The sequence below is a fragment of the Poecilia formosa genome, unplaced genomic scaffold, assembly GCF_000485575.1.
Source record: "Poecilia formosa unplaced genomic scaffold, Poecilia_formosa-5.1.2 Scaffold191, whole genome shotgun sequence".
Lineage (NCBI taxonomy): Eukaryota > Metazoa > Chordata > Actinopteri > Cyprinodontiformes > Poeciliidae > Poecilia > Poecilia formosa.
This window is the reverse complement of record NW_006800130.1, coordinates 45287-70044: the sequence shown is the minus strand read 5'-3', so window position 1 is coordinate 70044 and position 24758 is coordinate 45287. Positions and strand designations below refer to the sequence as shown.

The 24758-nt window shown below is 39.1% G+C and overlaps 4 protein-coding genes across 12 annotated transcripts in view; 2 read left to right on the top strand and 2 right to left on the bottom strand.

The window, feature by feature from the left end:
• scaper (S-phase cyclin A-associated protein in the ER) overlaps positions 1-8647 on the top strand; it is a 66434-nt gene extending 57787 nt beyond the window's left edge. For all 7 annotated transcript variants that reach the window (XM_007566364.2, XM_016678813.1, XM_007566363.2 and 4 more), the window contains 3 exons: positions 6260-6451; positions 7146-7194; positions 7356-8647. In XM_007566364.2, the coding sequence (XP_007566426.1) occupies positions 6260-6451; positions 7146-7194; positions 7356-7456 (342 nt within the window). In that variant the 3' untranslated portion in view covers positions 7457-8647. The remainder of the gene's footprint in view (positions 1-6259; positions 6452-7145; positions 7195-7355) is intronic.
• Positions 8648-11263: 2616 nt separating this feature from the next.
• LOC103147829 (insulin gene enhancer protein ISL-2A) lies at positions 11264-14888 on the bottom strand. Of its 2 annotated transcripts, none has more exons than XM_007566362.2 (6): positions 14285-14888; positions 13731-13920; positions 13289-13548; positions 12855-13141; positions 12250-12417; positions 11264-11920 (listed from the first exon to the last, which is right to left on the bottom strand). In XM_007566362.2, exons 1-6 carry the CDS (start codon positions 14529-14531, stop codon positions 11804-11806), a joined length of 1269 nt encoding a protein of 422 aa, XP_007566424.2. In that variant the 5' UTR covers positions 14532-14888; the 3' UTR covers positions 11264-11803. The 2 variants fall into 2 exon arrangements, with proteins under 2 accessions (XP_007566424.2, XP_016534291.1); XM_016678805.1 differs by having other exon boundaries at positions 13731-13915; positions 14285-14401.
• A 1231-nt stretch (positions 14889-16119) lies between these two features.
• On the top strand, positions 16120-22553 carry etfa (electron transfer flavoprotein subunit alpha). Its single transcript, XM_007566360.2, has 12 exons — positions 16120-16234; positions 17480-17629; positions 17861-17942; positions 18210-18292; positions 18385-18484; positions 18625-18735; positions 18847-18948; positions 19077-19145; positions 19242-19324; positions 20731-20796; positions 20952-21032; positions 22183-22553. The coding sequence occupies exons 1-12, from the start codon at positions 16196-16198 to the stop codon at positions 22216-22218; spliced, it is 1002 nt and encodes a 333-aa protein (XP_007566422.1). The 5' UTR covers positions 16120-16195; the 3' UTR covers positions 22219-22553.
• tmem266 (transmembrane protein 266) overlaps positions 22180-24758 on the bottom strand; it is a 32542-nt gene continuing 29963 nt past the window's right edge. For both annotated transcript variants that reach the window (XM_007566359.2, XM_016678808.1), the window contains exon 11: positions 22180-24179. In XM_007566359.2, the coding sequence (XP_007566421.1) occupies positions 23542-24179 (638 nt within the window). In that variant the 3' untranslated portion in view covers positions 22180-23541. The remainder of the gene's footprint in view (positions 24180-24758) is intronic.

The following is a 24758-nucleotide window of genomic DNA, read 5'->3' as shown; positions in this document are numbered from 1 at the left end:
ATCAGACATTCTAATTTATGGACGTGCTCCTGTAAATGATGATTAATCTGGACGATTCTTGCTGCTTTTTTTCTCTCCCATGTTAAATTTGTTCAGTTTTGATCTCATCTTTTTTTCTTTTTTATTCAGCTCAGGGATCCTTTGAGGAGTGTAAAGTTGTCGATTTTAGGGAGAATAGGCTGATGATATCATCTTACTATTGTTCCTCTCATGTATTATTTGTCAGAAAAAGGGTGTAGTTTTGTAATTGTAACAAAAAGCACCCGTTTAAAGATTCATGCCTTGGCACCTTCCTGCTTTTGGTCTGTGTGTCGTTCATTGTCCCACAGAGTGAGCCTTTGTTCTCACCTGGAAAAGCAGAGCAGTATTCTTGCCCCAGTGTTACAACTACTTAGGGGGCTCTGTGGAAGTGAGCAGGATGTGATGAAGCAGACCTGGCTGCTGTGTAGCTGGCTGTCATGCATGGCCCGTCTACCGGGCCCCTGATTAGCCATGCTACAGTTGACTGGGCTTTGATTAGACTAAGCCTGACCCACGCGAGCAACGTCCTGTATTTAAATCTAAAGCAGTTTATTGGCTAATTGCATCTTCATTTTTGCTTTATTTATCTTTAAAATTCCTTCCTGAAGCTTATTGTTTTTCATTATTAGAATGAATAAATCTAACCATCTTTCATTTTAAATCCAGTTAGTGTAATAAAATAAATAGTTGAATAAGTTATGATGTAAATTAAGTGTAAATGACAGCCAAACAAATAATATTTAATTCTTGCTCACATTAAGAAATTATGTTTTTTTTATTTTTTTATTTCTTCCCTTCGAAGAACCGAAAACAAAACTCCTTTCACCTTGCTGCTGGGTTTAAAAGAAAACACATTTAAGTATAGATTGTCAGGAAACAAGATCCAATCCAACTTCACACAGTTGATCTTTGCCAGTGGTCCAGTTCCTGGAATGCGCCCATTCAGTTCTTCACCAAGATGGATGGCTTCAACAAGGAATATTTAGAGCAGCTTGAGCTTTTCTCCAGCTAATGTAAGCATTGGCAGGACACAAAAGCGGCCCGACCCGAGGCCTTTGCAGTCACAGAGACTGCTGATTCACTGTCGGCACACTAGCTTTTGTTTATACACATACTTTAGAAATAGAGCTGCTCATAAAAAGCAGAACTTTGAAGCAGACCTATACGTCTGGATGTATTCCCTCAGCTTTGAACAGGCATGGGTAATTCAACTGTCTTGCAAAGGAAAAAAAAAAACTTTGAAAGAGTGACGTACTAGGATTATGTGTTTTGTTTTGTTTTTTGTTTGTTTGTCTATCTAGTAGCATCGCTGCTTATTGGGGCATATGTAGCCATGTATGTTTTTTGTCTCCCAAATGCACCAGTGGAGATGTGATGAACAAACACGGCTAAATAAATGTCTTGTCAGGAACAAATTACTGTACTTCCTTTTTCTGCTAGAAGAAAGATGTACCGGTAATCTTCATGTCTTTATCTCCAGTGATTCATTCATGATTCATCTGTACTGATGATGTGCTGGGTCTTATAGCTGATGAGATGATAATTGTTAACTGGTGAAATGTTAACCCTTTTGATTCTGGCTTACTTTTCAAAAAGACACAAGCAGTTTTAGAGTGTGGAAATCTTAGAAAAACATTGGGTTTGTTTTTTCAGCTCATGGAAAACCACCAGTTCCACTCAAGTAAAATGAGCATCAAAACCACTCTTCTCTATTTTAGGTTGTTTTAATGCAGCATTATTTGTGTCCTTCGCTATATCCAGAGACCTCTTTGTGCTTGTTAGAGGTGCACCAATCAGGCTTTTACTGGCCAGATTTAGTTATTTTTAGAGTTGACCTGCTAACTATGCTGACTCGTATGTCTTAACTTTGTTTAAGTGAGGGTTTTAAATGTAACAGAAATTAATCAAATGTGCTGAAAGTACCTTGGGAGAGGTAGCAGTTTGAAATCCAGAAGAAAGCAAATTATGTAGTTTTGCATATTTTTCTAACCGATCATTCCTATACTCACAAGAAAAAGTGAAAGAATATGGTGTTGATTTGCTAATTGGTAGAGGTGAAAACATCAAACTTTTCAGTTTTGATGCATTTATTAAACATTTATTTTTTAAAAATCTGGATTTTTTTTCAGTATTTGACCTGTAGATCACCAGCCATAGCCAATTATTAAAACTAGATTAGCTATTCTCGCTATCTATGAGTTTAAAAGTTGAAGCACAAGGGATGTTGGAACATTGTGGACAATATATTTCTATGGAAACAAGTTGACTATTAATTTGGGCTGCTGCAAGCAGGATTTAGGTGTTGGAAGATAACAGGAAGCTGAACATATTACAGAAAGGTTGCTCTGTTCTGTCATTTTTGAGAGTTTCTTATGCTGAATATAATGACTTTGAGATTACAAAAAGACCGACCAGAGTTCCAAAGTTAATAAAGAAAATAGTTAGAACAGTAGTATTACTGTTTTAGTAATACTACAAATGATATTAATTCTAAATATGCTGAAGACAATTTAAAATACTGCGTAGTAAACATGTTTATGTTAAGATAACAGCAAAATAATCAGCAAATTTGCAAGCAATGCTGTTTTGTAAAGTAGTAGTAAATAACATGTTTTAATTTCTTTTAAGTTTAAGATAAACAGTTTCTAACCTAAACTTATGAAACTGTGAAGTTTAAGTAGTAAATATATTTGTCAAATTTTCAATTAGCCTAGAAAGTAGAAAAAACCTGAGTTTAGATTGTTTATATATATTACATGAAGAGATTTGGTACAGTCAGACAAAATTTATACCAGATTTGCACCACAGCTTTACAAAATCTTCCACAATATCTCTGATTGTGGCAGATGTGGATTATGGATCATCTCTTGACAGAGTGTTGATCATGCACCAGAACTCAGCCTCAGTCCTCTTCAGTCCTCTTCTTCCCATTCTCTTTGAGGGCGTTTCCTTCACCCTGCAGGCCAGAGTCAAGCTTAAGGTCTATAATTCCTGTTAACCTGATGTCGAAACTCTTCCTTCAGCAGTCCATTACTGGCAAGACAACCAAGCCCTCTGCCTGCAGGGTAAGTGTAGCTCGTGCAGACCATCGGGAGCCAGCAGCGGGGAATACACTAACTGCATCACCCAGCAGAGTAAACGGAGACAGAGGAACACTGTCGTTCACGCACGCTCCACTAACTGGCAGGAGAATGCCCGATTGTTAGTTTGGTACATGATTTACACTCCGCTTTAAGGGTAAATTCAGGTCCAACAAACTTTTAAGTGAAGCGGCGGATGTTTTTAATCCCTATAAACCTTTCAGCGTGAAGTTTTCATTTGTAATACTGTTGTCATGTTAGTTTCAGAGCCCAGTAATCAGCAGCAGAATCTATGTTGGAATGACAGCATTTGCTCATAGAGATAAATAAGAGTTGTTTAGTTTTATTGCGTAAACAGAGGGTTTCACAGGGTTTTAAAACTGATGGGTACCTTAAACCTGAAGTTGAAGTGGCTTTGTCAATGTCTGCCACTAGCGTAGTCTGAATGAAGTTTACACAGCCATTGTAGAAGTCTTTGGGGGAAAAAAAAACACACACACACACACACTAAACAGTAACTGTGTGTGTCTGCTCTGCTGCCTGTGTTATCAGTAAAGATGTTCCACTGGATCTGGTTTGTATTGTGAGTTCAAGTGTCAGATATATGGCCCTACTTTACCTCCAGTTCCTCCTAAGGTGTTGGGGGTGTCTGGACAAAGCAACACCTATAAAAATACCCTTACGTGTTGAGCTCTGCATCTTATGTAAATACTTTTTTTTTTTTTCAAGAGAGTGTTGAGCAAGAAATGTTGTTTTATTTTAATTGTCAGGTAAAATATGGCTGTTTTTATCGCCTGTTATTGACTCTACTTCCACGAAAGGTCTCGGCAGGAATTTGTTTGTTTCAGAACATTAATTTTACACACTCTTTGTGGTCGCAGACTGGGGAAGTCATGCGGTCGAAGCACTATAAACCTGTTTAGAAAAAAGCCAGGACTTCGAACTTAAGAAAGAACAGAGCAGCCACGGCACTTGAGTTTTCTCAGGATTCTCTGTTAAACGTGGACCAGATGCACAGATTCAGAGCCCAGTTGTTATTTTTATGATGCTGAGCTTTGAGCTGGAGATACCTAAACTGCTTAGTTTCAGTATGGATGTTGTTTTAGATCCTGTTGTGACTCTTCACCTGGAAAACTGACGGTTCTGTCTACCTCCAGACTCTCGCCACCACCAGCTTTTGTTTTACGTCTTTCTCCGTCAGGCACTTGAGGCTGGACAATTTGTTTAAGCAGCTGAAGACTGAATGAAGATGCATCATCTGAGATTGAGTTTGCCTCTGAGCTCCACCTCAAATATCTACTACATACTGTGACATTAAATTATTGTACATAAATGCTATAAATCCAAACAGTAGAATGGTGAGATTCTTCTGCTGTTGCATAATTATATTTGGAGTTCACATTTTGGAGTATTTAGCTGTCTAAATGAAGGCTTTCTGTTTTCCAATGGGATGTCAAGATAAAATGTAACTAATTCACTGGTGTGGTGAAAAGTAGCATAGAAATATTAACATAGGCAGGTCAGTATCTAAACTAGTAAAAATCAAAGTCTAGTTCCAAAAATCCTTAAAAATTCTCCAGCATTTCAGTAGATATCAGAAAAATGGAAGAAAATATTCCCACAGTGACTCATCTTAGCAGATTGTAATATTTCAAATTGACATACCTAGCACTGCTCTCAACATTTTTTTTAAGTATTTCTACGACGGCTGAGTTGAGACTAACCTGTTCTTACAAATTCTTTTTAAGTAATGATCGGAAATGAAACTGTTTTGTGTTCTTTGAAACGCAAACACAAAAAAAAAGAGGGCAACTCCGCGGCGCCTCTCTTTAAACTGATAAAAGCAATGACTTATCGCTTTGTTTATCCTGCGCCTCAAACTTGGAGTGCATTGTCAGAAAGGGGGGGAGGAGCCAATGAAAGGGCATTAGTGTGTATTTGTTAAAATCTTGTAAATCTTTTGGATTTATGTCGCTTGGTCTGTGGGACCTCAACGCAGCCTTCTGGTTTCCATTGATGTTAAGTCACCGGTCCTGTCGGCCTGTACCTGTAAACCTGCGCAGCCAAGATTTAGCATGTTGACCCTCCTGGCTCTCAGATGGTTGATGATGGCCGTCTCAAGTTCAGGGGAGATGACCGGCTCATTAGGTTTGGACCTCATTTTTGAGCTCTAGTGAAAAATGGGGTCCAATGAAGTTCCAGTGAGGGACTTTTTTGTGTGTATGAAGACACTCTGTATTGAATACTGCTAAAATATTCCCTGATAAATCAGCTTTATTTGGTAACAGAGGTTATTACCAAGTAAAGAATTTAAGAGTCCTGAGTTTCTTCCTCTTTTGCTTTGGCCCGAAAGCATGAAAGCTTGGGAATCGCTGCTCTAGGCCGTGTGTACATGAATGTCATGTCTGTTTGATTTTTGCTAGCCATTTCGATGGCTAATATTGGATGCTAAATTAATCCAATATTATTTAAAATGTCAGCTTAATAGTTTTGAGTTTTGTTGTAAAATAATAGGAAAATCCTGTTAGCAGCAGCTGCTCCCTCATAATGATGACATTGTCAAAATTGTAAAACATAAACATTCTCAGTACTTTTCTCATACCATCTCAGGTTGCAATTCCTAAAGAGAAATCCAAATTATCAAAACTCCATTGGTGGGTCAAAGCTTCACAAAAAGCGGAGGAAAACTGGGAGGAGCTGTTAATGGCTTTGCTCCTTTCTGGAAGTTCTTAGTAGAAGTTTGCACACCACGTCTTTCACCTCCAGCTCCACCCCTTCATGCCCGGGTTGCACTGTGAATGCCCTCTTAACCCGAGCTCAACTCCTGCGCCGACTCTGTGCTTTGAAGCTTAAGCTGAGACTTGAAAGTTAAGTTGGAATTGCTAATGACAACATCAGTTTGCGCTTCCAATTTTCTCCCCCTGTTGCTCTGCTCATACTGTTGACGTGCTGCAAAAACATCCCCACCATTGTTTTTTTTTTTATAGTCTGTAATTGTGCAGTGGGAGGCTCTGCCCCACAGGTCTCTTCCTAATGGCTGTTTGTGTGTTGTTTTAGTGGCAGATTTACGTGTGGGAGGGGCGGCGGGTGCTGATTTACAACCAGCAGTGCCACTGACGGGTTTTAGTGACTGACTACTCGCTCGTTGTGTGTTCCAGGTGATAGTGCAGTCTGGCCGCCAGCCCAGCGTTCTGCAGAAACTTTGTCAGCTGCCCTTCCAGTACTTCAGCCACCCACGTCTCATCAGAGTGTTGTTTCCAACCCTCATCTCGGCCTGTTACAACAACTCTCACAACAAGGCGATCCTGCAGCAGGAGATGAGCTGCGTGCTACTGGCTACCTTCATTCAGGTAAAAAAACATAAAAATTTAAAATTGAAAATAGAACCATAAAAGTCATGCCATGTTACCAGATGTTTTCAGACAAAAATTGACTTGGATAATATATTCATCCAACCTGCTGATGACTCCGAGCATCTTGTTTTTAAATAAGCTATCGAAATTAGGTTAATTCACACACCTCGCACAATTCAATCACATTAGCAGTCCATTAGCTAATTGACAAGCGGCGGACGGGGCCGCCGGTGAATCTGCAGCCGGCAGGCTTTTACCAAGACGAATGGATTCCTTCATGGTGGATTTACCTGCCACTGGTTCAACTCCCAGCAAACATCTCTTCTCCTTCATCTTCCTCTGACAACAAGCCCTCCTCGCCACGCTGCAGCCACTGCTGTTTAAACACCGATTAACTTCCATTCAAAGGGAGACAAGCCATTGTCATTTCTTTCAAACAAACCAATAATGCATGGCGTCTTGCCCCGCTGCCCTCAACCGTGTTAAGCTCAGGAACATTCCTCCGAGTGGAGCAACTTAATCCTGGATAGCTGAGTAAATCACAGAGAGATGGAACTGTCACTTCACCTTCAACGTTTCCTTCATTTAGTGGTACTTCGTTTTCGTATGTTGTATAATTAAGAAAAGTAATTACATTTTTTTCAGAAATTATAACTGCATCCTCACTTACAGAGCTTCTCATTTTTCCTAGGACTGTGTTCCAAATGAGAAAGACTCAGAGATTAAGATATATAAGAGCGGTAAGTTATTCTATTAAGATAATACTGTTGAGTTTCTTCCAGCTTGTGTCTTTTTTTAAACGGGACATTTTGTCCCTTTAATTGGAGAAATTCTACTCTAACAGATTAAGGATTTCTGTCAGGCGCTGTGTATAAATGGTTGTCCTTTCTTCCCTGTGCAGCTACCCGATGTCTGCAGAATGACTGCCTGCTGTCCTACCGCTTTCCAAGAGATCAGTGGGACTCAGCCCTGCAGTTTTTCCTCAAGAAGCAGGAGGAATGATGGAGTTGAACTCTTGTGCTCTGAATTAAAAAAAAAAAAAAAAAAGCACAGTTAAACAGTTGCAGAGGGTAATTTCTTGGTGACAGTCTTTTCATTCATAGATTTATCTTTAGACTTTGTCAAATGTAAATAGGTCGAAGCCTTATGTGTTGCATCCATTTTGATTTCTTGGAAATCTTGTTGATGCAAAAGAGAGAATTTGCACAAAAACTTCTTTACAGTTTGAACACTTTGCTAGAGTCCGTTTATGGCTTACGTTGTTTTGCATTCATTTGTTTCCGTTGCACAGTTAATAGAAATAAAACATTTAACTATACTGTAATATACAGGTTGCCAAGCATTCTCATCAGTACTGTCTGTTAATTTGTTGTATTTTGGTGGTTACTTATGCGTTAACTACTCCACTAATTTTATTTTATTTTTTTCATCTCTTTGTATTGCAAGGTAATTACATTGTTATTGTTGACAGGAGGAACTTACAAGATGACATGTGTGTTGTATGAGCATAAATACTGCTTACAGATACCAGTTACTTTCTAATCAACTAGTCAGTTTACGGCTTGAGTCGTTTCAATCTATTTCATTTGTGCAATTCATAGAAATAGGATACATTTAGTTATTTAGAATTTGCCGGTCATTTTCATTAGTACGGTTTCTGTTAATTTATTGGATATAGACTCAGAATGGTTTGTTATGTCATTTGAAAGTTGACAGTTCATTCGAAAGATCTGTGAGGTTTTTACAGTGTAATGACATTGTTCTGCTTGTGGGAGCAATTTACAAGTTAATATGTATGTAGTGTTAGTCTAAATAACTTATTTTTAAGTTATTTATGCACTTTGTTAAAAAAAAATAGATATTTGCTCTTCAGATAATTCATTTACTGTTTGAACATTTCATTTGAATCCACCTCTTCCTGTTGTGCAGTTAGTCGGGGGAAAAACATTTTCTTATACTGTTATTTATAATTTGCCAATTACTTTCTGTACTGTTTCTGTTAATTTATTTGTGTTTTTGTATCACAAGAACCTGAATGGTTTATCTAGTCTTTATGTTGCTAGTCATAGTGTTATACAGAAAATATTTACGATTTATGTTTAATTTCATAATTTGTCATCATTGTTTTCATGTTGTTCAAGGAGTCATTTACAAGCTAATATATTTCAGTTAATAAAGTTATTCAAAATACTATCTGTCCGCTTGTTTCTCTGATTTATTTTAAACACAAGGCACGCCTCCATAGATGGACAGATGGATATGCACAGCTTTCCAAATGATACACATCTGAAAGATTTATCTCATCTGACTTTGCCATTTGAAAGGGTGTATTTGAGTAAAGAGAAACTGACATTTTTCTCAGATTTGAAATAAAAATAATTTTGGATAGACTAATCCTGATTTTCACTCATAACTGCCATGCGTCTTGGCATGTTCTCCACCGGTCTGGGTCCAGGTAATAACCTAATCAGTCCCTCAGTAAGTAGGATAGGTGCTTGTGCACGACTACAAAAGACACCGGAATGAAGTGACTGTCACACATAAAGCTGATTTAATTTTTTTTTTTTTTTTTATGCAGTAATCTCTTGTTTTTCCCAGAGCGGAATAAGTACCAGAATGTGTATTTGAGAAATGTAGGGATCTAAACATTCAAACTGAGCCTCTTATTTTCCCCGCTGTGAAAGTGGTACCATCTTCCAGCTCTTTCAAGTTTGCTTTAAATCAGTAATGCTGAAATCTGGGGCCTGTTAAATGTTCAAATGATATATTGCTGAAACGCATAGGCTATCTCAAAAGTTTATGGTTTGTATGTGGACATTTTTTTTCTACGTTATCTAATATTTTGCGAATGTGTATTTTCTTTGTAAGATGACCTATTGCTGTATTGAAATCTTTGGCATATTTAGTCTAGTTCCCAATCTAGTAGAGAAGGGGGTTGGGGGGTGTTATTTTTATTTTTTGCTTTTCTTTTTAAAAAAAAAATAAATTATTTTAATTTCAATGAGGCTCCTTTTCCCTGGCTGATTAAAACCGATCCTCCCCAACAAATTGCTGAGGTGTAGTGTGTCAGTTCCCGGCTTGACCCGCGTGCTCTCCTGTCCAGCGGCTATTTGTCGCTCAGGATTCCTGCTGGAATGAAAATAAACTGAAGACACGCCGGGATGCGTCCGCAGGCTGCATGGGAGTCCCCTCAGCGCTGCGCTCCGGCGCGTTTAGCTCAGAGTCCACTCAGTGGATCCCTTACAGGTGATGCCAGATGCAGATAAGGGGCCGCCGCTGCCTGAACACCGTCTAGACTTGCAGTCCAATAATACAGGCCTCAACTCTTGTAGCCTATGGTACTATTGCTGTTGTCCAAGTAGAAGCCAATGTGTCTTTAAATCACTCCAGCAATCCCGTGCAAAGTTTGCTTTGAATCTGCCTGCAAAGGGCCGTCATGTTAGAAAAGGGAGCCAACGTAAACATCCAAAACCCCTAAAGCACACCAGCGACAGAGCAGCCGCAACCCATTGTGTCTGATTCGCTGACCCGTGACACGGGGCAAAAGCTTAATAATATCTTGTCAACGATCAGTCACTGATCCACTTGGCTCAGAAACCATAAGCAGATTATATCGGATATAAAAATATGTCAAAGCCAAACCCGAAGCCAGCTTTGTTACTTTGCAACAGCCTTTTATATTTCCAGCTGCAAACTTTCTGCCATTTCAACGGTTCGCTTTATAATATATTTATCTCATTAGGGGCTGGTGTACACGTTTTTTCCAGTTAACGTTTTCAGCAAACTTTAGTTGTTTTGACATTAATTAGTTGATCTCCAGAATTCCTAAAAATATATATATATATAATAATAAAAATCTTTCTGTTGTTGGAAACCTAACAAGGCCTACTTCCACTTCCGAATTTAAACGGGTCGCGCGAGGTTATTACCGGTTCATTTATCGTTTTTGCATCTTGTACCATTTTTCTGCAATCATGGCCTATACGTTCCGTAGACGTGTAGCATCATTCCCAGTTTTACTGGTTTTTGTCTTAACACTTTTCTGAACAAACTCTTCAAACCTTCGCAAATGTCGCTGTTCATAAATCAGTCCAGCAAAAGGTAAGATCTCTGAGGCTTGTCCTAAATTTGGAGCCGATCCGTTGCTTCCTCTGACACGCACAACTAATTAATTTTACCCCATTTTCAACTAAAAAGCAACTTAGTGTCTTATTTGATAAATTGTTTATGAAAGGAAAAATTAGTTTGCTTTATAGGAATAATTATTATTATTATTTCTCCGTCTGTTTATTATCCTCACATATCACGGTGAGAACATTCAGCATATTATTTTGCTCTTTTTTATGTTCACAATTCACAAAGACAATTCAGCTTTGATTTCTATTTATAACTCTTTTGAAAAATTATCATTTAGCTTTTTCTTCAAATTGCTTGCGTTACTGGAGTAAGTGGAACGTCTTGAGCATTCTTCAAAATCGGTGTTGTCTTTAGAACTTATAACTTCGACATAATTTCAGCTAAAATCTGTCTAATTTCACCAAAACACATCGGCTGCAATCGTCGCTAAGGATCACCCTTACAACGGATGACGTCACCCCCATAACTTTTTAAATTAAGAAACCAAACTCTTCTTATTCCCGCGAGCTTCACTATTCATAGGCAATTTACATATCAAAACATTTACATTTTTTTTTGTTTAGTTTCACCTGCTCTGACAACAGCATTCATTTTGTTCACTTTACTTCAATGAAAAAAAAAAATATATATATATTTTTTAACTTATTAATTGACAAATTGATTATGCATGCAGTAAGCAATTGTTTTATTTATAAGATCAGTTATGTTTGCCTTCATAATAAATAATAATAACTTATTTTACTATAAGAAAGGCGAGAGGTGCACCTCTTTCATCTGATCCAATAATTTACAACAGTCTAGTGAAACTTATCATGCACATCTACACAGGTTGCGTTTCTCTGACAAACATACTGGAATCCTTGACGTTCAGACGTCCAGCATGGGCTTTATGTGCTTGAATCCCATCACATTCTTCCCAGTATATCCAGGTAGCTATTGGCACGATTTTTTTTTTTTTTTTTTTTTTTTTTTTTTTTTTTTTCTTTACAGGAGGAAAGCCCCTGGTGTTCATCTACAGCCGTGTATCCAGGATGCAGTCAGTCCTCCAGTCCTCCCAGTTTGGACCTGCGCGGAATCTATCCTGCAGCATAATCCATCCTGGTCCATTTAATGTCAACGGGGTCTTTTTGCGCTTCCTTGTTTGGATGGTGAGGCTGAGAGCTCGTGTGTGGGGGGTGGAGGTGGGGGCCTCCAGCTGACCCCGACGCCTCCTCACGTGTCGACGGGACTCGGAACCATGCTGTTCGGTGTGTCCGGCAGTTGAGACGACAGGGAGGTCACATCGCTGCCCGAGGAGTTTCCCAAAGAGCCCGACTCAGAGAAAGAAACCTATGGGCGAAACAGCCTGGATCAGTCAAGTGAAAAATGATATAATATTGTGATTTTTATTTTGGTTAGGAGTTTATAATTAAGGTCAAACTATTATTTTTTCTTTTTGGCCCTTTCTCTTTTTCCTAAATTGTAAGATTATCTACTAAAATCAGAGCATGAGTTTTAGGCTTTTTTTTTGTTTTTTGTTTTTTTGTAAATGCTGCAAAATTTGTTTCTGGATTATAATGCATATGCTACAGTTTCTTCCTTCCTTTCTTTTCATGCAACTACAGCTGTGTGTTTTGCATGCATTTTAAAACACTCTTATGAATGCAAATGTAGCCCACCAGTTGCTGGAAAGCAGGCTGGTCCAAGTCGGTCTGCAGGGCAAAGTCGCTGAGGCTTTTCCAGGGAGGCTGGTAGGTCTGCACCTCCACTGGATTCCCCTGCACGGCGTTATCGTGCCGGATCGGACTCCCAGCCACCAGAGGAGTGCCTGTCAGGCCCTGCAGGTTCTGGCAGGGAATGCAAATAGTTATATAAGATCTTGCATCGTTAGGGAAAACGTGTAATTCGCAATCTATCAAAAGAATGTAAAAATAATGTAATTAATAAATAAATATCATCGCAGAACAGAGCACTTTCATTAGGAAATAAAGAACGCAAACATGCGTTCCATGAAAAAAAACAACGAAATTTCATTTAAAAAATGTCATTCACTATACATTTTTATTTATTCTTAATTATTAATTTAGATCCCCCTTTATGTCTCCAAAATGTGTCTTAAAATGTTTTAACTACTAGGCCCTAATCAATATTATCATTATTGTTGTTACAAACAAGACATGTAAACATTATCTGACCATTATCTAATTCTCCTTGTATCAAGAAATGGTTACAGTGTTGCTCGTTCCGATAAAGTTTTAAGAATCAAGAACTGCACTTCGCGTACGGTTTTGTCGCTCTGCTGCTGTTGCTGAAGCTGCTTCATCAGAATGGACTTCTTCTTGTCCTTGCAGCGCTTGTTCTGGAACCAGACCCGGATCACTCTGGGGCTGAGGCCGGTCATCTCCACCAGCTGCTCCTTCATCAGGGCGTCCGGCCTCGGGTTGGCGTTGTAGCACGTCCGCAGCGTGTGCAGCTGCTTCTCGTTGAGCACCGTCCGGACACGGGTGGTCTTTTCGGACTGCTTGTGGACGTGGTTCCGGTGGTGAGGTGGGTGCCGGACCGAAATGGAATCTAAAGGGAAAGACATTTAAAAATTTAAAACGAAATAATTTGAGCAACAAATTTGCAATGTGTTGCAGAGAAGAAGAAAAAAAAACAACTGAATTTGGAATATTACTAATAATCATCGTCGTAATCATAATAATAACTACTGTATACCAGCAATGTGCAGCGGTCTGGTGTGAATGTTCCCGGGGCTCAGCGGGCTTCCTGCAGAGGACCGCTCCACCAACAAGCCGTGATCGGCCTGACACAGAAGCTCGTCGTCCCGCAGCGAGAACTCATCCCCCGGCAGGAGGTGTCGGCTGCACACCGAGCACCGAAAACACTCCATGTGATACACATTGCCTCGGGCCCTCATCACCAGGTCGCTGCTGCAGAAGCCCAAGTCACATTTTGCACATTTGATGCCAAACAATCTGAGAAAGATACATAAAGATATGGATTTGTTATTGAATAGCTCAACGCTTTTCTCAGCATGTTCAAGTGAGCACAGTTACTGAAACCTACTGCGTGCTTCTCTTCTTTGTTGTTGTTCTTATTATTATACTTAATATTATTAATAATAAATTTCACAAACTTCCACAGTGGCCTTCTCTACCTTGCATAATCTCTTTTACAGTAAGTCTTTCCGTCCCGGACGAAGCAAGTGCACGTCTCATCCAGATACTGCTTGCACTCTGCACACTTGAGGCAGGCTGCATGCCACTCCAGGTCCGGGGAAACTCTCAGGATGTACTGGTCATGTATCTGACTTCCACAACCCACGCACATTGCGATTCCCGACTTCTCTACGAAAAGGAAATACATTAATGTGAAACTTTAATGAAACGCATGTTGGATCCACTGTAACCTATAAGAAACTAATGCAAAACAAACACGAACGCCCTTCCAACAATATTAGCTGCGGCGTTAGAATATTGTAGACGCAGAAGCTAAATATTATTGATCATATCATGCAAGGTTATTTTGCAGATTTAAAAAAAAATATCTTATATGAATAATTACATTGCAATCCACGTGTTTTCCCCAAGTGTTAATTTCGCTGTATTTATAAAATAATAATAAAAAAAGATCGAGAAATTATATTTCAAATGAGTCAAAACAGAGGTAAACAGTAAATGTTCCTCAAAATGAAAGTAGCCTTAATCTTACTTTTTGAACGATCCCCCATATCATCCAAGAAAGAAGTGTTGAGCAAGACGTCCACCATACAGGACAGAAAGTCGAGTTGCACACCCACGGACGGAGGAGAGCAGCGGCGGAGGAGCCCGACCGTCCCGTCCCTGGCTGCAGGATAAACTTGTATTCCTCCTCCGGGAGGTGGAGAGAAAACAAAGACCATCGACCAGTGACGTCTGCAGGAACCTGGACCTGTGTAGGTCCGGGGAGAGGGTGCCATATGCAAATCTCCGCCTGGACCCCCTGCTCGATATGTTTTCTGTGGGCAGGCTTTGAGACAGTCTGTTTATGTTGCTCTCTGCTGGCAATGCTTGCAAACCACTCTTCTTCAAATGTGCAAGTTGGAACCTGTTACTTAAAATACCCTTTTTTTTCTTTATATCGGTTGGTGCCATATTTATTTGCTTTAACATGTCACGCTTTGTTTACTGAAATTGCTGTATAATATTCATCATTGCCAGTTTATTTTTAACTATTGTTTTTTCTTTCACTTGTAGCCAACATATTGGTAAGAATCTATGAAGTAAATGTTACTACTAATAGCGTCTTACACTAAAACCATTTCTGAATGTAAATGTGTATTTTTTCTTATTTGGCTCTGCTCATTCTCTCCTTTTATATTTTAACCTTTTTTTCTTCTATTTTTATTATTATTATTTTTTACTTTGTTCTTTTTTTTTGGTGAGTGTATAGCATATATTCAGTCACACCGCTGTGGGGCGACCTCTACTGGAAGAATTTTCACATTTCCACAATTATAGAAAATCTACGTCTTAAAAATGTGTTTAAACACAAAGTCCACAGGATACTTGGTGCGATGATTGAAATTTACAATGAAAAAGTTGATGACTAAATTTGAAGTTATTTTTTAAGCTAAAACACCAACGTGAAATAATGTGAGATAGAGCTCCACACATAATGCAGGCTATGCTCAGGTACATGTTGATCTTCAGAGGGGAAAAATTTGTATTTGTTTTTTTAGGTTGCACTATTTTACTGTTCTATCTAATATATTTAGGTAGAATAAATATATTCTATGAATATATTAATATATTTATTTGAAATGGTTAGAAAGAGTAAAGGATTACTCTACAAAAAAGGTAGAGTAATCTACCTTTTTTGGTAGATTACTCTACCAAAAAAGGTAGAGTAATCTACCTTTTTTGGTAGATTACTCAAAAAAGGTAGTAATCTACCTAAAAGGTAGTAATCTATACATACATACATGTAGTATAGATTACTATATGTATGTATAGTAATCTATACATACATACATACATACATACATACATACATACATACATACATACATACATACATACATACATACATACATACATACATACATGTATGTATGTATGTATAGATACATACATACATACATACATGTATGTATGTAACATGTATGTAACATACATGTATGTATGTTACATACATACATGTATGTATGTAACATACATACATATACAGTATATATGTATGTATGTTACATACATACATATATACTGCTCAAAAAAATAAAGGGAACATTTCACTTTAATTTTGTGTGTGGCTCCAAATCCAGGCCTCCATTGGTTAATAAATTTGATTTCCATTGATGATTTTTGTGTGATTTTGTTGTCAGCACATTCAACTTTGTACAGAACAAAGTATTCAATGAGAATATTTCATTCATTCAGATCTAGGATGTGTTATTTGAGTGTTCCCTTTATTTTTTTGAGCAGTGTATATATATACAGTTATGAGGCGACAGGGAGAAATGCAACCAAGCTCTCCGGAAAATTCTCGGGATTCTATCGCGAGATTTTCCTACTAACGTCCTTGCATAAACTCCACTCGCAGATATCCCTCCGCTGCAGCTAGACGAAACATCAGGTGTCCATTATGAACAGAGTTTTAAACAAATCATCTCTGAGGAATCTGGTAAGAGTTTAACTGATCTATTACAGCCAATATGTTGCTCCGTTTTAGGTGTTTAAGGTTCCCTAAGCTATACACATCTAACTTGTGTATACTTTTGTTATTGATGCTAACTGGTTAGCTCGTTCAGTTGTACTCACTGTGCAATTACTTAATTCTAGATATGCATCGGGTTACTTCTAATGTATCATTTTTGTATCAAACATGCATGTTTGACAATAGCTGAAGCTTAAGGTTTCGTTTCAGTCAGTTCTCTTTTTGTGTTTGCATCGCTAGCTTAGCACTTAGCTCGTAATGTTAGTTACGAAACTGCAACTTTGTCAATGACAAACAGCCACACTATTATGAAATATATTTTAGTTTAATATTAACCACTGCTATACATTATATTTTACTTTCTCTTTAAGTCGTCCCTAGAATTGTTGCCTTAACAAGTTTATGTAAACAAAACGGCCGTAAGTTTTACATTAACATCATGCTAATGTAAATATTTTAGCTGATTGAAACTATAAGATTCCTCTAAATTTCTGTATTACTATTAAAATGTTGAAATGTATGCTCACTCTGTTTTTCATTGTTCAGCTGAATAAAATGTAACTTAATTTGAAGCTGTTACTTCTAGACTGTTTTTAGTTTTATTAGCATTTAAATGAGAAAAAACTGCATCTGCTTTATTTTATTTTTTTTTGCTGTACTTAATCTGAATGTCCTTTCATATCATGTGTCACATCATCATATCTAGATTCAGCTGGTAAAATCCTGTCTTGTTGTGACACAGCTGGATGTGGCTTGTCTAGAGGTTGTTTGTCTGCCATCATAATCTCCCATGTGGACTCTCCCCACACTAGTTTGTACAGTCTCGTTTCCACAAAATATCATGTGCTGGTAAAGTGTGATAAATTTGAGTAAATGGAACACAGTTTCACATTATTTACACAAAAAATACTAAAATGGTTACCATGCTCAAACTGCTTTTTATTTGAAACACAAGCTCATAAGTCCAAGAGTTATTACTGATACTGCTAAAATAATAAGACAATCTTGACTGTGCCATCCTTTCTGAATCTTAATTTTAGGCCTTTTAAAGGCAGGGCATGGGTGTGTTTGTCAGTATGTTGTGTTTGAATACCAAACTGGTATTGAAGAGCTGACAGGTGCCCTCCTGTCCCCGATCTCCCTCCCACCTGTCGGCTCTGTTCATTCACAGCCTGTGTCCGCACATGGTAACTGATCTGTATTTCCCAACAGACTGGCCTCATCCAGAGGTTTCAGAGCACCTTGGTCGTCGCAGAACACAACAATGACAAGCTGACCCCCATTACTCTCAATGCCATCACTGCTGCCGGTAAGCTGGGCGGAGATGTGTCCTGTCTGATTGCAGGAACAAACTGTGCAAAGGTAAGAAGCATTTCTGCTGCTAAACAGTCTATTACTAAAACTATATGCACAGCAATTTGTCATAAACAAAACTTGCTCCGAAACGGGTTTATTCATGATTCACACCGTTCAAAGCATCAAGCCTGCGTCTGTTAATTTTGTTAGCCTTTAAATATGAATAATAAATGTAGCTATACCATCACTAATGCAAGCCCTTGATTGTCGACCCACATCGTTTTTCTTTCTTTTGAGGTTGTGGAGGAGATCAGTAAAGTACAGGGTGTGAAGAAGATTCTGGTGGCTCAGCATGACTCTTACAAAGGTGCCTTGCCAGGTATGTTGTTCATAACACATTTATTGAACAAGTTGTTCCTATTATAATGTTGGTATTTAAATCATTTTTCAATATTGGTACACTTTCAAAGCTAGGACATCATTCAAGTTACCATGAAATCCTTTTTTTTTTTTTTTTTTTAAACTAAGCACAAAGAGCTGATTGTTGGATACCTTGGCCAGTGATTTGTAGTTGAATATTTTTGATTACACTGCAGTCTGAGGTTGAATTTTAATATGATCATATGATTTTCTGTTTGGTTTGCAGAGGAGTTGACTCCCCTTATCTTGGAAACACAAAAGCAGTTCAACTTTACTCATATCTGTGCTGGTGCATCTGCTTTTGGAAAGGTAAAATCCTGCTTACATCCAGGATTCTTTGCCTCCATCTCTGATCAGTCATGTATGACTTATAACCCAACTCTCATTGCTTCATTCAATAGAATCTGCTTCCCAGAGTTGCTGCCAAGTTGGATGTTGCCCCAGTTTCAGATATTATTGAAATCAAATCTCCAGATACTTTTGTCAGGACTATTTATGCAGGTATGACAACCTTAAGTAGACCACTGAAAATTATTATTCTGAATCAAATTTCTTTTTAAATTATATATTTTTGATCTTTTTTTTGTTGATTTAGCTCAGTTTTGTGGTTTAGTTCTGAAGCGAAACATATCTCGGTACAGGAAACGCCCTCAGCACGGTGAAATGCAACGAGGCGGTCAAGGTCTTCACTGTCCGAGGGACGGCGTTCGAAGCCGCTTCAGCAGAGGGAGGAAGTGCTGCATCAGAAGAAGGTGTTACAGATTCAGCCTCCCGTGTTCGAGCACACCCTTTAAAAGAAAACGAAGCAAGCTGTGTCGAAATCCTGTCTCGCTCTTACCGATTATCGCCGTTCTGATTTGCAGTTGCTTCTACTCCTCCTGCTGGAGTTTCCGAGTGGCTCGAGCAAAATTTGACAAAGAGCGACCGTCCCGAGCTGACGAGTGCAAAGGTTGTGGTGTCGGGAGGTATGAACCCACCGCCCGTCTCTGATTCAAGATCTCAAAATGAATTTATCACTGTTAATAATGGGCAGCACAAAAAAAATAAAAAAAAAAGTCTCCAAGCAGCTAATGTCGAGCTCTTATTTTTCTAGGAAGAGGCTTGAAGAGTGGAGAGAATTTCAAACTGCTTTATGACCTCGCTGACAAATTGAACGCTGCTGGTACGATGAGAAATACGAGGGTTCATTTGTTATAGTTGTGCCGATTGATTAAAATGTAAATCTGTGGTGTTTTTTTTTTTTTTTTTTTTATTGCAGTCGGTGCATCCAGAGCTGCAGTGGATGCTGGGTTCGTCCCTAATGACATGCAAGTTGGACAGACTGGCAAGATCGTGGCGCCCGTATGTTCAACCTTACATCAGTTGAATGTTTGTGGGAAACACTTGATCAACAAATGAAGGGGGCGTTAGGAAATTGACTAACTTGTGGTTAAAGAGATGAAGCTGTTTTTCATCTTTAAAATTTGAGCAGATCTTAAGCTCAGCTGCAGCATTAATGTTGTACACTTTACTGTGAGAATCGTCTGCTGTCCTCTACACAACAATTCAGCGAGACGGCGATGGCTGCTCCTTTCGAAAAGCTTAACTTCCTATTATGATTCAGCCAGGATACCCCAGCTGTGATTATCCACACATTAGGCTCCTTTGAAATGTGCCTGCTGGCACATTTAGCGGCCCTAAGTGATTTAGCTGATCCATTAGAGCAGAATGGAGTGGATGTCTGACCAGAGCCTCAGACGTGTCGTTTTCATCATTTTTTTTTTTTTCTCTCTCCAGTTTGCATTAGATCACTCACGGTTACTATAGTTTCTCTGAATCCTCAGTTGGAACATTCACTGCATAGTTCAGGTTCAGGTCTCTGACACTTTTTCCGAAAAAAGTGTGTAAATGAATTTGTAAAGTTTTACTTTTTAACTTCGGAGTATTTATTTCATTTTGGTGTTCCAGAAAAATCCCTTGAAAGTAAATGCAACATTTTGTTGTTGAAGATTAGAATGTTTACGATGATATAATTTGTAATTCACATTGTTCACTACTTTTCAGCTTAGCACACACAGTTTAAAAGATTGAAAAAAATACCGTGCGAGTGTGAAATATTGGTCACCAAGTCTCTGGTGATCAATATTTGCCTTGGTGACCAATCTTTGTTGTCAGATGATGCCAATATTTAGCTTAGCAAAGCAAGTCTTGCTCACTTCAAAGTACGTTTGAGAATATGTCATTATGCTGTGGGATCCTTTCTAAAGGCTCTGGAAATTACAGTGATTAACATCATAGATTATTTGATACACTGGAATGTCTTTAAAGGATAAAATCTGGTAAATACTACCAGTCAATTGAAACAAAGGTTGTTAGTGGGTCTTTCTACAGGATAATTTTACTAAACTTATGGCCAAATCAACACAAAACTCTGGATTATTTCTCTTGATTTGTGATGCTTTTCTCTGTATGTAAAATATAAAAGACCACCAGGAGCTGCTGTTTTTTTTTTTTTTTTCCCCCTAAGCAAAGTGTGGTTGCATAGCATTGATGGGCATCATTATTTGTGCAACCAATGAGTTTGGTAAATACTGCTGCAATGAAAAATGCATTGGTTTTCCATCTTTTTTTTCCCCACACATCAACGACTTTATCTGTGGTAGTGAATAACTTTGCTGCAGGTTTCATTAAACATCTGACCTGGGTTTTCCGTGCCGGTTCAGCTGTGTTTAGTCACGACTAACCTCTATTCATGTTTCATTTCTTAGGAGCTGTACATTGCAGTTGGAATCTCTGGAGCGATCCAACACCTGGCTGGAATGAAAGACAGCAAGGTAAAGTTGGAGAACAAAGACAAATATTTTATTTTTTATAAATCCATTTTTCTGCTTTCCTGTGCCTCCATGCCTCATTTAGTTAAGCCAGTAATAGTGGTGTTTTACACAGATTTCAGGCAATTCTAATATATTGTTTTTTTTTCCCTTTTTAGACTATTGTTGCCATCAACAAAGACCCCGAAGCTCCCATTTTCCAGGTGGCTGACTATGGCCTTGTGGCGGATCTTTTTAAGGTGAGTGTCTATGAGCAAAACAAACTCATATTAAGGTCTGACAAACCCAGCGTTTTATTAACTTTTAGTCCAGAATAACAGTCGGAATATAACATTTGTTTCCTAACTTATAAATTTTGCAGGATGCCTTATTCCACCTAATGGAAATGTGCAACTGCTGAATTATTAAGCTCTTGAATTAATCTAAGGAGGGTTCTGGCTGGTGCGTGCTGCCATGAGGAGACCACATTAGCATCTCAGGAGATATCAAAACTGATCAATAGCCGGATAAGAGTTGGCCTCGGTTGGTGTTCTGAGCTTCGACTTGCCAGACCTCTTATACGCTCAGTTGCGTTCTTGTGTCAAGTTGGTGCTCTGGGATATCGAGCCAGGCGCGTTGGCATGACTAACACTGGACTCCAGTGCCGTCTGTGAAAGGCTAGCAGGTTATATTTTCATGTGTGTCCTGTTGGTCATGTTTTATTTAGCCCCGCAGTAGTGGCTGAGCAGCCCAGGTGTCCTGACAAACTCTGTAGGAGTGATTAGGAATAAGCTGGTGGCAGCAGAGTTGTGACCTGCTGGGTGAGATCATCTTACATGTGATCACTCCTCAGATAACTGATTAAAATGGATGGGCTCTCTACTTTTTTCCTAAATGGACATTGATACCCTGCAGGAACTCGGGCAGTGACTGATGATTCTCCTCGGACGCCGCTCGAGTCAAATGCGGAGGCATGTGAATAAATTAGCATGCATATTCGTCTGAAGCAGGCGCTCGAGTCCGTAGCATCATGCCAAAAGGATTCAGACCTCTTAAGCTTCTCCGCATTTTGTAACGTTGCAACCACAAACTGCAGGATCACGTTGAGATTTCGTTGGACCTGTCAAGACAAAGTAGTGCATTATTTTGGGGGTGGGGTGTGTGAAAAGTTGATGTTTATTTATTAGCTTTTATTTTTTTTTTCCAGCCTCTTTTCCTCTCATACCCCATAAATTAAATGCACTGCAATAAACTCCCCTCAGAAGTCACATAGATACTAGAATTCATGATTTAGAATTTTAAACTCTTCTTTGAAGGCCTAAGAGATTTATTAGAGAACATTGTTGAACATTATTGAAGTGATGCCGCTGATAACGACACAAAAGTAATTTCATCCATTTTTCTCCAAAGGCTGTTCCTGAGATGACAGAAGCTCTGAGCAAGTGAGGGGAAATCGAACCAGCGCTTCGTCGCACAGATGGAATAAATAATAGAGCAACGATGGGAAACAGTCTCTGCCTTAACACATTGTTGAATCTGTATGTTGGTGTTCTATAAAATCTCGTCATTCTTTTAAATCCCAGTTCTTGACGCAGACTGCGGGTATCAGATGGTTAATGGATGGCCTCTGCTTTTATCTTTTTGCTCTCCGTAGTACACGTAAATTGTATTTAAAGTCTTGGAACGGTGCTTTGGGACATGTAAGATGTCTCAAAGGAAATGTACAGTAAGTAAAGAGATGCTTTTTGAAAAGCAGTGTATTAAACACAGCTCAAAACGTCTATGAATTTGCCATGTTTCTTTTTTGCTTTTTATTAAGTTGCAGCATTGCTTTACCTTGATCAGAGAAACGTTTAAAAAGTTTCCAATGTGGTCACAAATCCTAAAGGTTCATGCTATCATTTTTTTTTTTTGCACTTTATTTAAACTTCTCACATTTCTTGCTCTTTTGTGAGACAGTCATACTCATTTGTGAATATTTACCCAAAAGTATGTGAAAACAAAAAAAAAACCCATTTATTTAAGCTTAGATGAAACCTGAAGGGTTTTAAATACCTTAATGTGGTATGGCAAAATCTTGAATAATCTTATTAAACTGGGGTCGGACAGTTTCCAGTCATGGCACCTGGAGTAATTGCAAATCATCTGAAATTTTAAAAGTCCAAAGATAAAATTCCTTTAACTCTGACTGTGGATAAAAAATGTAGAAAGTGAAAGAATAGAAGTTGAGATGATATTTTGCCCTGCAGGAGTCCATCGAGACGGACTGTTAATGAATTTGGAGATTCTGACTTAGACACTGCTGCCTGTTTCCAGGTGATGTAATGAACAAGATTATTTGGAGAGCTCTAAAGTGTGAGAACAATGACGTTAAACCCTCAGCACCATCATCTTCCCCTCTTCATTTTCTAAAAAAAAAAAAGAACATATGAAAAAGCAAACTTGTCAGCACAGGCTTTTTTTTGACTGAAATTGTTTTTTTTTTTTTTTGTAATGTCAGACCTTGTTAATGCTGCTGGTTTGTGTTAGGAAAAGTAAGAAATTGTCAATTCCTGAAAAGTGTAGCCTGATGAATAATCTGTCTATATTTTATCAGTGCCCCCTGTGGTGAGTTCTTCCTCTTACATCCCAGCAATATAAAGAAGATTAAAGGCAGAGTTCATGTACCAGTGACTTGTCAGGGTAATTGAGTTTTTCTTTTTTTTTCTTTTTTTTTTGCATTTGCATTTGATCTGACGAGTAAGCCTCGATAGCTGGTCTGTGAAATTCCTACGCTTCTGACAGGCGGTTGACTGAAGTCTCCACTGATCCCATCATCCTGTACTTCTCCTCGAGCAGAGGCTCGTTACCCTGCAGGTGGATAACAGGCTTGCTGTGAAGCCCGATCCGGCTCTCTTGGTTCCTCTTGTTATAAATGTTCAGTCTGCGCTCCAGCTCTGGGCTGGTTTTGGTGGAACCGGTCGGACTGGGCGGTTTCAGATTGACGGGGTCCAAGCCCTTCTGAGTGAGACAGGAGTCCTCAGACAGCGAGTAGAGCAGCTCCTGCACCACGGTGCTGGGGCTCCCTCGCGGCTGGGGGCCCAGGGCCAGCGGGCTGCTGTACGGTGGCGGGTAGCAGCGCTGGTCGCTGTAGTCCGTGGAGGTGGAGGCCTCGCGCACCGTGGAGCTGCAGTCCATGCTGGAGCCCAGCGTGTGGCTGCTGATGCTGTGCTGACGGGCGCTGAAGCTGCTGCGGGACACGGCGGTGGTGGACGCCTCGCTCACGGAGCTGCTGGTGCGCTGCAGTCGGCTGGACGGCGCCGCGTCGGCGCTCACTAAGGTAGAGGGAAGCTGGCTGGGGTTGTTGGGCAGATGGACATCTATCGCTGCCGTTGTGATGACACGGGCTGGGTCTGGGATCCCCATGTCTGCAACATATATATATATATATATATGTTATTTTAAATAAAACAACCTTGGAATGAAGTCATCTTGCCAAACATTTGTGTACCTTTGAACTTTGTCATCTTTTGTGACATTACACCAACAAACTTCAATGTATTGGGAGTTTTGTACGACTCACAAAACTAAACGAGGGCATAATTGTGAAGCGAAAGAACAGGAAAAAGAAATATCAAAAATCTTCACGAATAAAAAGACAGTCTGGTGTACCTTTATGTTCACCCCCCTTTACTTTGATGCCGCTAAATAAAATGCAGTGGAACCTGTTGCCTTTAAAAGTAACCTAAATTAGTAAAATAGGGTCCACCTGTGTATAATTTAATCAAAACATGAGTAGAGCTGTTCTATGAAGACCTCCGGGGTTTGTTAGAGCACATTAGTGACCGAATAGGGTCCCGACTAACAAGGAAAGTAGAAGAAGACGCTTTAGTCAAATTTGACAAGAATTGAACTTTTTGGTCCAACGTGCAGAAGTTAACAGTGAACATCACACTCAACACTAAATTCCCACCTTAAAACATGGTAGTGGCAGCCTCATGCTGTGG